The sequence below is a fragment of the Herpailurus yagouaroundi genome, unplaced genomic scaffold (assembly GCF_014898765.1).
Source record: "Herpailurus yagouaroundi ecotype Mexico unplaced genomic scaffold, PumYag 213, whole genome shotgun sequence".
NCBI classification, from domain to species: Eukaryota; Metazoa; Chordata; class Mammalia; order Carnivora; family Felidae; genus Herpailurus; species Herpailurus yagouaroundi.
This window is the reverse complement of record NW_024412444.1, coordinates 88,047-99,234: the sequence shown is the minus strand read 5'-3', so window position 1 is coordinate 99,234 and position 11,188 is coordinate 88,047. Positions and strand designations below refer to the sequence as shown.

At 43.4% G+C, this 11,188-nt stretch overlaps 1 protein-coding gene across 6 annotated transcripts in view; it reads right to left on the bottom strand.

Moving 5' to 3' along the window:
• The window catches only part of FRMD4B (FERM domain containing 4B), a 226,371-nt gene that overhangs the window by 140,810 nt on the left and 74,373 nt on the right, over positions 1–11,188 (bottom strand). Inside the window, exon 1 of one of the 6 annotated variants that reach the window (XM_040454469.1) lies at positions 9,719–9,976. The exons of the other annotated variants lie outside the window; for them this stretch is intronic. Within the exon in view, the coding sequence (XP_040310403.1) occupies positions 9,719–9,742 (24 nt within the window). The 5' untranslated portion in view covers positions 9,743–9,976. Of the gene's footprint in view, positions 1–9,718; positions 9,977–11,188 lie in introns of those variants that run through there. 6 annotated transcript variants of the gene reach the window in all.

The following is an 11,188-nucleotide window of genomic DNA, read 5'->3' as shown; positions in this document are numbered from 1 at the left end:
TTTTTTTTTTTTTTTTTTTGTAGGTTTCTAAAAATATTTTCTTTTAATTTATTTTGAGAGAGAGAGAGAGAGAGAGAGAGAGAGAGAGAGAGAGCGTGCAGGAGGAGAAGCAGAGAGACAGAAAAGAGAGAGAATCCCAAGCAAGTTCTGAGGCCATCAGAGCAGAGTCTGATGCGGAGCTCGATCCCACCAGCTGTGAGATCACGACCTGAGCCGAAATCAAGAGTCAGACCCTTAACCGACCGAGCCACCCAGGTGTCCCCAAAATGGCAAATCTTTTGCATCACTGTTCAGTAGAACTCTCTGTGATGCAGGAAATGACGTGGAGTGTGTTGGCTCTTGGATATGGCCGACCCTCTAACGATAGTGGATAATCACGTGTGTCAGCCTCAAGGCGACGTCCCAGACGAAGAGAAAGAAAATGGTGGGCTTCACAGCTTCTTTAATTGCTGGCTCTGTGGCCTTGGGCATTGGATTGAACTTTTTTGAGCCATCATTTTCTCATTTGTAAAATGGGAGGATAAAATTGTAATCCTTAGCACAGATCTCCTCACCTCAAATGAATGGGATTTCGCCCCCCCCCCTTGTGGGGGGGCGGGGGATAACCTGGGGTGAAAATTAAGTGATAGGACTGGAATTAAGTAATTTGGGAAAAAGCCTTGGAAAATTTGCTCCTTTCCCTTGCCTGTTGGATAACTCTGGTTGAGCAGAGTAATCTGCGGGGCCCAGTAAATTTTGACTGCATCCTTCACATGAGGTACTTTCAGTCAACAGCCCTCCGGTTTCAGGAGAACTTAGGCCGGAGGTCTAAAGTCTGAATGCCCGGCTTCAGATCTCAGCGAGACCATTTTATCCAGTATGTGATTACCATCCATTCCGGGATCCACAAATAGTTACCACGCTGTCATTGGGTGCCAGAATTTATCACAGAGCCGGGATATTCTGCAGGGACACAGCCAAGGAGCTCCTTTCTTATAGGCTCACTAGTAGAGGAGACAGCCAACAAAGAAACCAACCAATCCACAGGATGATTTCAGATCACGCTGAGGACCATGAAAACAAGAACACAGAATAACGTGATGCAGGAAAATTACTACGTTAGCGTTGTCAGGAAGGGGCTACTTGAGGAAATGACACTTAATCTGTGATGGGAATGATAAGGAGTTAGTCTTGGGAATATCTGGGAAAAGAACGTTCCAGACAGACAGCCAAATAAGTGCTAATGCCCTGTGGCAGGAGTATGCCTTGTTTAAGATACATGGCACAACTTTTTTTTTTCACTATTGCACTCTTAAGGATCCTCTCTAGACATTTCCCCCCCTAGCGCTCTCTTTCTCCGTGAAATTTTGATAACACAGATATATTGTATTCCTGTTGGGTGGAGTTGAGCTTTGGAGGGCCACAAACTAGCGCAATGTCTATGGGGTTTTCTTTGTTTTGTTTTTTGTCCCTCAAGAGCCAAGGTTCACTCCCTTGGGAGTGACGACTCATCACTTCTCAGTGATGAGACTCAGAGATTTCAACAGTTTAAGAAAAAGAAAAAAAAATGGCAGCAAGTGTGGCTGGAGCTTGGCCACCAAAAGGAAAAGGACAGGGGAGACAAGGTCACAGAGTTCATCAGTGGTTCTCGAAGTGTGGTCCCTACCATCCAGAGCTTGTTAGAAATGCAGAGTGGCGCTCAGCCATCTGCTTTAGCAAGCCCTCCAGGTCACTCGGATACACGCAGAAGTCTGAAAAACACTGGGCTGTGTCATTGACTTCACTGTGGGCTGTCGTAAGGAACACGGGCTTTATTTTAAACGCAAGGGAAGGCTATTGGAGGCTTTTAGGTATAGGGGAGACATGATCTGGGGACACCTATACAAGAAAAATCTGGTTACTATGAGATTAGGGCAGAGAGGGACAAAAGAGGAAGAAAGAGAAACAAGTCCTCTGGTTGTTATCTGTTAAATGGAGATATGAATATGACCAACTTCATAAGGTTAGTTGTGAGGAATAAATGAATGAATACATGTAAGGCACTTAGCACAGAGCTTGGCACACAGTCTGCACCCAATGCCTATTAAAACTATTGTTTTGCCTCTTACTTCTCTCTTATAAACACCTACTGGTTAGTATCCAAATACAGATGCCCCACCCCCTTGAGATCCCTCTGGTTTTTTTGGCCAGTGTTGCTAATTCAGGTGCTGGTGGGCTGGTAAAGTATCTCTTGGGCTAGTAAATCTGTAACATGTTTACAGGCTGCTTCAGGTCATGGGGAAGATCCATGGTGTTCTATTTAGTTTTGTTTTGTTTTGTTTTTCCCTATGAAATCTAACTTTTGGCCTAGACAATGAAACTTAATGTAAAACCCAAGCATGAGAATCGGTTCTATCATTAACGTTGGATGTTTTTCTGTAAAATAAGAAGTGCCCTGCGCGGGGAGGCAACATGGTGTAGGGTGAAGCCTGGGTGGGCTTGGACATTGGATGCCAGCCCTGACTCTGCCGGTCGGACCTTGGGCAGTCGTGTTTTGCCCCAGTAAATCGGTTTCTTTATCTGAAAAGTATGGAGAGTAACAGAACCTGGCTACCTCATGGATCTGAGGCTGAAACACCAGAATGCACGGGAAGCGACCAACACAGCATCAGCCACAAAGTGTGAGCCATGATGATGATGATGATGATGATGATGATTGAACCAGCCACAGGGGCAACGTGGCTGTGTGGACCCTTAAGGAACACTGTAGTTCTGCAAGCCCCAGGAAAGGCAGAAAACATGTTTGGCTTGGAAAAGACACCAATGGGACAGGTGGCTGACACACATAAACATCCTCAAGCAGGTTGTTTTCTATTCATAAGAGTAAGCAGATCTGAAATAATTTAGTCAGCTCAGGAGAACTCCCCTGGATTTCTTTACATTATAGGCTCCCGAGAGGGTCTTTATGGTGGGAGTGGGGGGGGGGGGTTAACTTCAGAACTGATCAAATTCAGTCAGAAGAAAGCTCCCCTCCCTTACGCAGTCCACCTGGCCTTGCCCCTACTACCCTCCCCCCACCCCCCGCCCCACTTCCTGCCTAGTCTTCCCTCCCTCTTTGGGCTCCAGCCACCTGGTTCTCTCCTAGTTTTTCTTCTGTGTGATATTCTTCCCACCTCAAAGCACAAGAGAGGGTGGCAAGTGCCCATCTAATGCCATTTATCCTTAAAAACATAGACTAAAAGTCATTTTATCGTAGTAGAAGCCATTGTGTCGTTGTTACCATTAAAGACTCGGGACTCACACTGCTTGAGGCTCAAATCCTAATTTAGCTAATTTGCTAACGGCATGGCCACGAGCAAAGGACCTCATCTCTCTGTTACTCATTTTCCTGATCTGTGTGATGGATACAATAGTGGTGTCTTGCTCTGGGTTTAAATGAGCTGGTGCATATAGCGTGTCTGGAATAGCTCCTGGCTCTGTCACTGATACGGTGTTACTTTTTCTTTTCGCTCTCTGTACTTCTCTTTGTAGTACTTTTTACAGTTGTGATTAAATAACGATGTACTTTGTTTCTGGTGTCTTTCTCCAGGGACCCTGTCCGCCTCTTAATCTCTCTTTCTTAGCTTGTAGCATTCGCCCTGAAAAGGCACTGTGCTTTTCAGCAGAGAGGGAGAGGGAGAGAATCCCAAGCAGGATCCGAGCTGTCAGCACAGAACCCAATGTGGGGCTCGAACTCACAAACCGTGAGATCATGACCTGAGCCGAAACCAAGGAAGAGTCCGTGGCTTAACCAACTGAGCCACAAAGACGCCCCGATGAGTAGTTTATTTTAAAAAGAAGGAAAAGAGGATGATGCAAAGCAGGATTTGTGGGTGTGTAGGAGCTCAGTACTTGTTCTAATAAAGAGGGGTGCTTGCAGCTTGAGGTGGGCGCTTGGGGACGTGCACGGTTTCCGCAAACAACGTTCAGTTACTCTACGTCGAACTGCCAAATCTGATTTTCAGATGAATCCCTGAAGCCAGATGGCTGTTCTACTGGTGAACAGAGCAATTACCTTCAGGTTCCGCTAGAGTGACCTTACTCTCAACTCAACACAAGGCCAAGTACCAAGATGGAGCCAGCCTCCTCCACACCCTGGTTGTTGCTAAAGGTACGACTCCTGTCCCCAGAGGAGCAGAATAAACAGCCGAGGAGGAGGAGGAGGCGGCAGGACTCACTCTTGGATTCTAAGTCCCTTCTACAGAGCCCGTGTCAATTCCAGGACACCACACTTGTAGGGGCTAAAACAAGGTTAGGTGCTCAAAAGTTCCAGAAAAACTCGTTTCTTAGGCATCACACAGAGGCCAACTCGTTTCTCACCATTTCTCTGAAAGACACACTGTTTATTCTAGTTCTTTAGCTGGCATCCACAGACCTCTCACAGGTCTATTAATGAGGTTAGAGAGGCTTGAAAACATCGTCCCTTCCCCCAACATAAGCAAAATGTGTTGGTGAGAATCTTGCCAGGAAGACTTTCTATAACTTTGATCAGATTTGTATTGGGTCCATATCCTTTTTTTTTTTTTAATTTTTTTTTCAACGTTTATTTATTTTTGGGACAGAGAGAGACAGAGCATGAACGGGGGAGGGGCAGAGAAAGAGGGAGACACAGAATCGGAAACAGGCTCCAGGCTCTGAGCCATCAGCCCAGAGCCTGACGCGGGGCTCGAACTCCCGGACCGCGAGATCGTGACCTGGCTGAAGTCGGACGCTTAACCGACTGCGCCACCCAGGCGCCCCATGGGTCCATATCCTTAAAGTCATTTAGAACCAGGTCCTTTAAAAGGTGGACAACTTGACCTGAAGGTCAAGGTCGAAGGCTGCAATGGACACATTGCAATTACTGATTCGTGAACTTGTGCCCAGTGACATCCAGACAAATGACTACAGGGTCGGGTAAGCCCCATGTGTCCAAAACGATGGAAGGCTGGTAAACATTCTTACAATGGCAAGATGTGCAGAGATCCAAATGTGGGGTGGTGAATAACTGATTCATATTTACGCTACCGTGAACGTAAAGGGCCCTGAAAAAAATTACCCATTCATTACTGTGCACACCCTATCTTCTGCTGCTGTCTGTCTATTTCCATGACACTTTATTTCCTGTACTTGGGCTACATGAAAAATAATACTATTAAATAATATTAAGTTAATATATTATATTATGTGTATATAAAAATGTATTCGACATTATAATATATAATATATATTAAGAACCTATAATAAGAATGTATATCATAATATACTAGCTAATATTAATTGCCCTTTATTGGGGGTGGCTTCAGTGCCAGAGGCTAGCTCTAATCTCAACAACCTTATAAGGTAATTGTAACGATCCCCATCAGAGGGTCAGCTCCTAAGTGGCAAAGCAGGGTTTACAGGCTAAGGTGCAGAACACTGCAGTCTTACCACTTCCTCTCTCTCTGGTTTCATTTAGACAGAGCCCATCAAAAACAGAACTTTTACCAGTGGGCCGCTAGGTATGTTAGGTGTCACTGTTGCAGTCGACATTGTCTGACTTCTACCTAAATACACCCTTGTCAGTTTAGCCCTTTGACCTCAAAAACAGATGAAATTCCACTACTCACAGCCATTTCCCATCAAAAGCTTTTTTTTTTTTTAAAGTTTATATTCGAGAGAAAGAGAGAGAGTGTGCGTGAGCATGAGTGGGGGAGGGACACAGAGAGAGAAACAGAATCTGAGGCAGCCTTCAGGCTCTGAGCTGTCTGCACAGAGCCCGACATAGGGCTTGAACACACAAACGGAGAGGTCATGACCTGAGCTGAAGTCGGACACTTAACTGATTGAGCCACCCAGGCGCCCCTCCTGCCGAAAGCTTTTTACACTCCCCAAGAGTGAGTGGCAAATGAAATACAAGTGAAGCTTGTAAGAGCTACTGAGCCATTGGAGATTTCCTGTTCGCTCTCCTGCCGGTTGAGGCTTCATAAGTGTAGTGGATGCATCTATTCACCTTTGTGAGCCCACACCTGGCCCATCATGGATGCAGTACACACCCGGGAGATATGTGTTGACTTTTAAGGAATTTGGAGTCCAAGGAACAGCGTTACATCTCAGTATAAGAGTTGTATCCACCACTCGCAAGGTTCTGATTTTTTTCTCGAGGGGATCTCAGTGTCTGATTCCAGGTTCAGTAATTTCACCATTTCCAACTCCAACCTTAGTCTGCTCCTCCCTCATCTCCTGCCATTGGCTCTTACAGGCACCTGAGTCATTGGAGCACAAGCTCTGACCTCCTTTCCAGGCGAAAAGGAAAATATCAGTGGAGAGGAAGAAAGAAGGGAGTGGAGGAGTAGGAGAGAGGACAGAGAGGAACGAGGGAGAGGGAGATGCGAGTAAGCAGACAGACCGAGCTCCAATTTTTCTGGGTGACAGGGCAGTAACTACAAATAATTAGAGGTGGAAAGGAGCCTCAGCATTAGTCTAACTTCTACACCCACAAATGTGGACCTGGAGGCCTGGATGGGAAGAAGTAACTCTCCTAAGGCCACAGAGCAGATCAGTAAGCGGCAGAGTTAGACCTGGAATCCAGGCCCCTCTCTGTCCACTGTGCTGTTCAGCTATGTCCCACTGTTCTATCAGAAAAAGATTTTCTATTACGGAGGGTCAGTTTCTCACTGATTCCATTCCTGCCTCGAAAACCTGAATATAAATACATCAAATTGAAAAGGTGGCATTAAGTAAAATCTTGAACATAAATACAAATATTGCTGACTTGTTCATTGTAACTCCCAGGGACAGAAGGAAACAAAATCAAAAGAGAAAATAAACCAGTGTAAGAGAACAGAAATGAACCTATCTTTACAGCCCCATCTACAAAGGCTTCCTTTAAGAAAAAAAAAAAATCTAAAATAAACAGAATGTGCCCAATATCTTGCTTTTTTCCACTTGCTTTTATTGGAACGATAAACTGTCTGCCTATCCTTGCCAGATTATATTAACATATGTTAATGTATATTTTAGCCTATATTCAGCTTTATCTTTCTAGTTTAAAAAGCTATTCATTCAAAAATGTTTGCAGTTTTTCTTGGTGCACCTGGGTGGCTCAGTAGGTTGAGCGTCTGGCTTTGTTTTTGACTCAGGTCATGATCTCACGGTTTCATGGGTTCAAGCCCCACATTGGGCTCCGCTCTGACCGCTCAGGAGTCTCTCCCTCTTTCTCTGCCCCTCTCCTGATCACTGTTTCACTCAAAATAAATAAATAAACTTAAAAAAAATGTTGCAGTTTTCCAACATCAAGCAAAAGAAAAAAAGTCTTTATCCTTTTTTTAAAGTAGGCGTCATGCCCAGTGTAGAGCCCAACACGGGTCTTGAACTCATGACCCTGAGATCAAGACCTCAGCTGAGGTCAAGAGCTACAGGCTTAACCAACTGAGCCACCCAGGCACCCTCCCCCTGCCCCCCCAAAAGTCTTAATTGGAGTTTCGTGAAATCCATATCAGGGACAAAACAAAGGTCTCCTACTTGAACTGATCTTGACACAGGCCTTCACTAAGAACTCACTAATATTTTTAGGTTCCTACAATATTTTCAAAGCAAGGAGAAAGTGTTTGAGTATGTTGTTACCTAGTACTACAGCTTGTGGTGAAAGTGACAGGACAGCGGGTTCCTTTTCTTGGGGTCTTTTACCCACTTGCCTGTTGGTTTTTGCCAGCAGTTGTAAGCAGTGAATAAGAAGCAAAACTTCATCTGGGATGTAGTGTCCACATTTGTACTCCAAGACAGAAATGCATACACGAGAAATAACCCCAGTTGCATGTAATTCAGAGAGGCTGGAAATTAGACAAAGCAATCAGCTGTTCCTAGAAACAACACAGTGGTGGACAGAATACAGAATCAGAACTCTGAAGACTGTAGGCTGTGCCCTGCCCTTAATGGGACGTGAGATCTTCAGAACATTCTCCCACTACTCTGAATTTTAATCTTGTCAATGATAGAATGAAGGGACCAGACAAAGCGACTTACAAGGTTACTTCTGGCTCCAATAATGGCATAAACGTACCTTACAATTCTACTCAACCAATCTTAATTGTCCACCACCCATTCCCTGCTCTCCCAAAAGTAATTGAGCCCCATGGCAGGGGCTGTAGTATCTGTGGGTAAGGACCTCCCTTCTAGTAGCCACCACTTTGGAGCCTGTAGGCTCCAAATGGAGGGCTGAATAAATGATACACTGGAATACACAGAATATGATTTGGACTGGGATTTGGAATGTCTGGGAATATTTTAGATCTTCTGCTAAGAAGTATAGCTTCTGATTTCTGAAGGGGCTGCATTGCAATACACTTTAGGGAGGTTCTATGGCCTGAATCTAAAGAATTGGATCATCTAATGTGAGACCCTGTGTCACCATAATGCCAGTCTGAAAAGCAGGTCAAAGGACTACATTGTGGATAAGACTATATTCCCTTCTAGACCTTCAGGTCATTAGATACCTTTAGATAGAGCTGATTTAGAGAGCACTGATTTGTTTCTCAGGCCACATGTGGTGTTATATTATGGCAAGGGGGTATTATCCCAGTCCCTATTGTGATGTATTTATTTCCTTGAGGTTTCTCTTCTGTACCCAATCCTACCCACTTCCTCCACAGACTTCCTTCTATACCCAAGGGTTTTGCAGTCTCCTGGATGAGACAATTTCCTTTGTTTTCTAAAGTCAACCCAGATTTCCCTCCCCTCCTCCATATCCAACATCTACCTATCAGGGCAAAAAAAAAAAAAAAAAAAAGGGGACACTCGGAGTTAAACTCGATGAATTTACCAACACCACTTTACAAGGAAGGAAACAAAAAAAAAAAAACAGCCTCCCTGAAATTAGGATGTAGAACTTCCTCTGACAAATCATGCAAGTTTTATGAATTAATTGATAGCCATCCCCCAAAATGATATTCCCAAGGTCACTGCCTTGAGCTGCTCAATTCTGATCACATAGAGTCTTCACCATTAACTAGACTCAGGGACAAAATTCACTTTTCCTGCTTCTTTTTTCCAGGCAAGACAGGGACAGACATTAATAGATCCTTTTAGAAAGGCTTCTAATGAGTTCTAGATCCCCACAGAATCTTTGCTGCCAAGCGCTCACAAAGATAGAGAAGGCTCCAAACACATTGTGCCGAGGGCATGATTAACAACTGGAAATCCAAAAGCATTTTCGTGCTGCTTACTGACATAGTTCCTGCCGTCTCCCTGCCCTTTCCATATTCATAAAGGAGCTCAAGCCTTCAAAATTAACACCCACAAAAAAAGAAAGTAAGACAGAAAAGAAAAAGGGCTGGGGGGTGGGGAGCGGTAAGGTAGAAGGACACACTTCAACAACAATTGCCAAAGTTTCAAAGTAAAAACAAGAAATCCCAACTAAAAACAAAGTAAAGGTCCCTTTTAGGACCTTTGAGGGAGCAGAGATAGCATTTAAAACAATTACAGGAAAACCCTCCAAAAGATGGGTGTTTGGACCATCTTCACTTTGGTATCAAACTGGAGCATTTCCAATTTTCTTTGGAAGGAGTAATTTTTTTGCAAAGAGTGGAGATAAACTTTTCTTGGAGTTTCCTTTTCTGAAAGTTAGATTCTGGAACATTAGTACGTAGATTACTCCACCGCTGTATAATATTAAAATCTGCCCAAGATTTTCCTAAGAAATGCCAGTAAGAGCTCACAAAACACAATTACACTGTCAGAATATTGTAAGAGAAATTGTTCTTACCTCCGAACCATGATCTCGGCTCATTTAAAGGGACTGGAGAGAATGTGCAGGACAAAGGACACATGTATTAAGTACTTGTGGTGTGTGTGTGTGTGTGTGTGTGTGTGTGTGTGTGTTTTCTCCAAATACAAGCTGGTGGAAGTAGGGACCTAAAAACCCTGACGCCTTCCGCTGCCATATAATCGCAAGGAAATGACCTTACCGTTTGTTGCTTTGATTAGAAACAAAAGCCTTTCAACGTGACTCAGGAGAGCAACAGGGAGGAAAAAAACCCAAAACTTCTATTTCTTTTGGCTACCTAAAGTTTCTCTTCATTACATCTTTAAAATACACGAAGGAACGTTGTTTACTGTTCTCTAAACATCACGGATGATGCATGATCGGGGATGGATAACCATTCATAGGTGGGCTATGCTATCTAAGAATCCAAACTTCACTTTTGGCTCTTCAGTCGGTACACATTCTGCACAAGGCAGGTGACTTAATGCTATAAACAGAAATAATATGGAACTCAAACTGTGTACTCATAGCCATTTTATGTCACCAGCGTTTACACTTGGAAAGAGACTCAGAATTCCACGAGACAATCTTAATACCAGTCAATGGCAGGGATGCCAGCCACAAACAAAAAATCTGGGCAGGATGACTGGGGTCTCACAGAAAGATCTATTTCATTATTTGCTTTTAACAAAGGCATTTGTTCAATACTATTGAACTAACTCAATGGCCAGGGGAAAAAATCACAGTACGTTACACTCCAAAGTGGGGTGGAAAGAAAAATATACAGAATCCAGGAAAAATAATAAATATATATATTATTTTTAGAACAGTTAAGTAATAGCTTCTGACATGGTACCATGCTTCTCCCATCCCCCAAAAAAAGAACCTTCTGAAATTTTGTGCAAGTGTGTGGTATGGTTAATAACATGAATTCTAGACTCAAACCTGGGTTTTGGTAGCTGTTTGTCCTTGGAAAAGCTACCTGACTTCTCTGAGAATCCATTTCCTCTTTAGTAAAATGGAAATAAAAACCCTTGTCTTATTAGAGGTGTTGGAGGAATTAAATGACATGATGCATGCAGAACACAAAGAATTTGCCTGACAGATAGGCATATACCACATGTATTTAATGAGGAAATATTCCGCCCTTCCCTCTACCAAAAGATATCTTACCCCTGAGCAGTAAGTGATTTTACCTTGAAGTCCTTTCAAAGACTCTGCTTACTTTGAACCACAATATACAGTCTGAGAAGGCACAATAGCCTGAAACAATCTCAATCGGTGCCAAATTTGGATGCTTATATGGGTCACTTGATGAAATCAGTGGAAAAGATGGCAAACAATTCAATACAGACTTAGTAATTATTTGTGGGCATGGGATCTCACAATTGGAGGGCTTGGATGTTAGAATAAATGAGTTACTAGAAAGAAAGAAAGAAAGAAAGAAAGAAAGAAAGAAAGAAAGAAAGA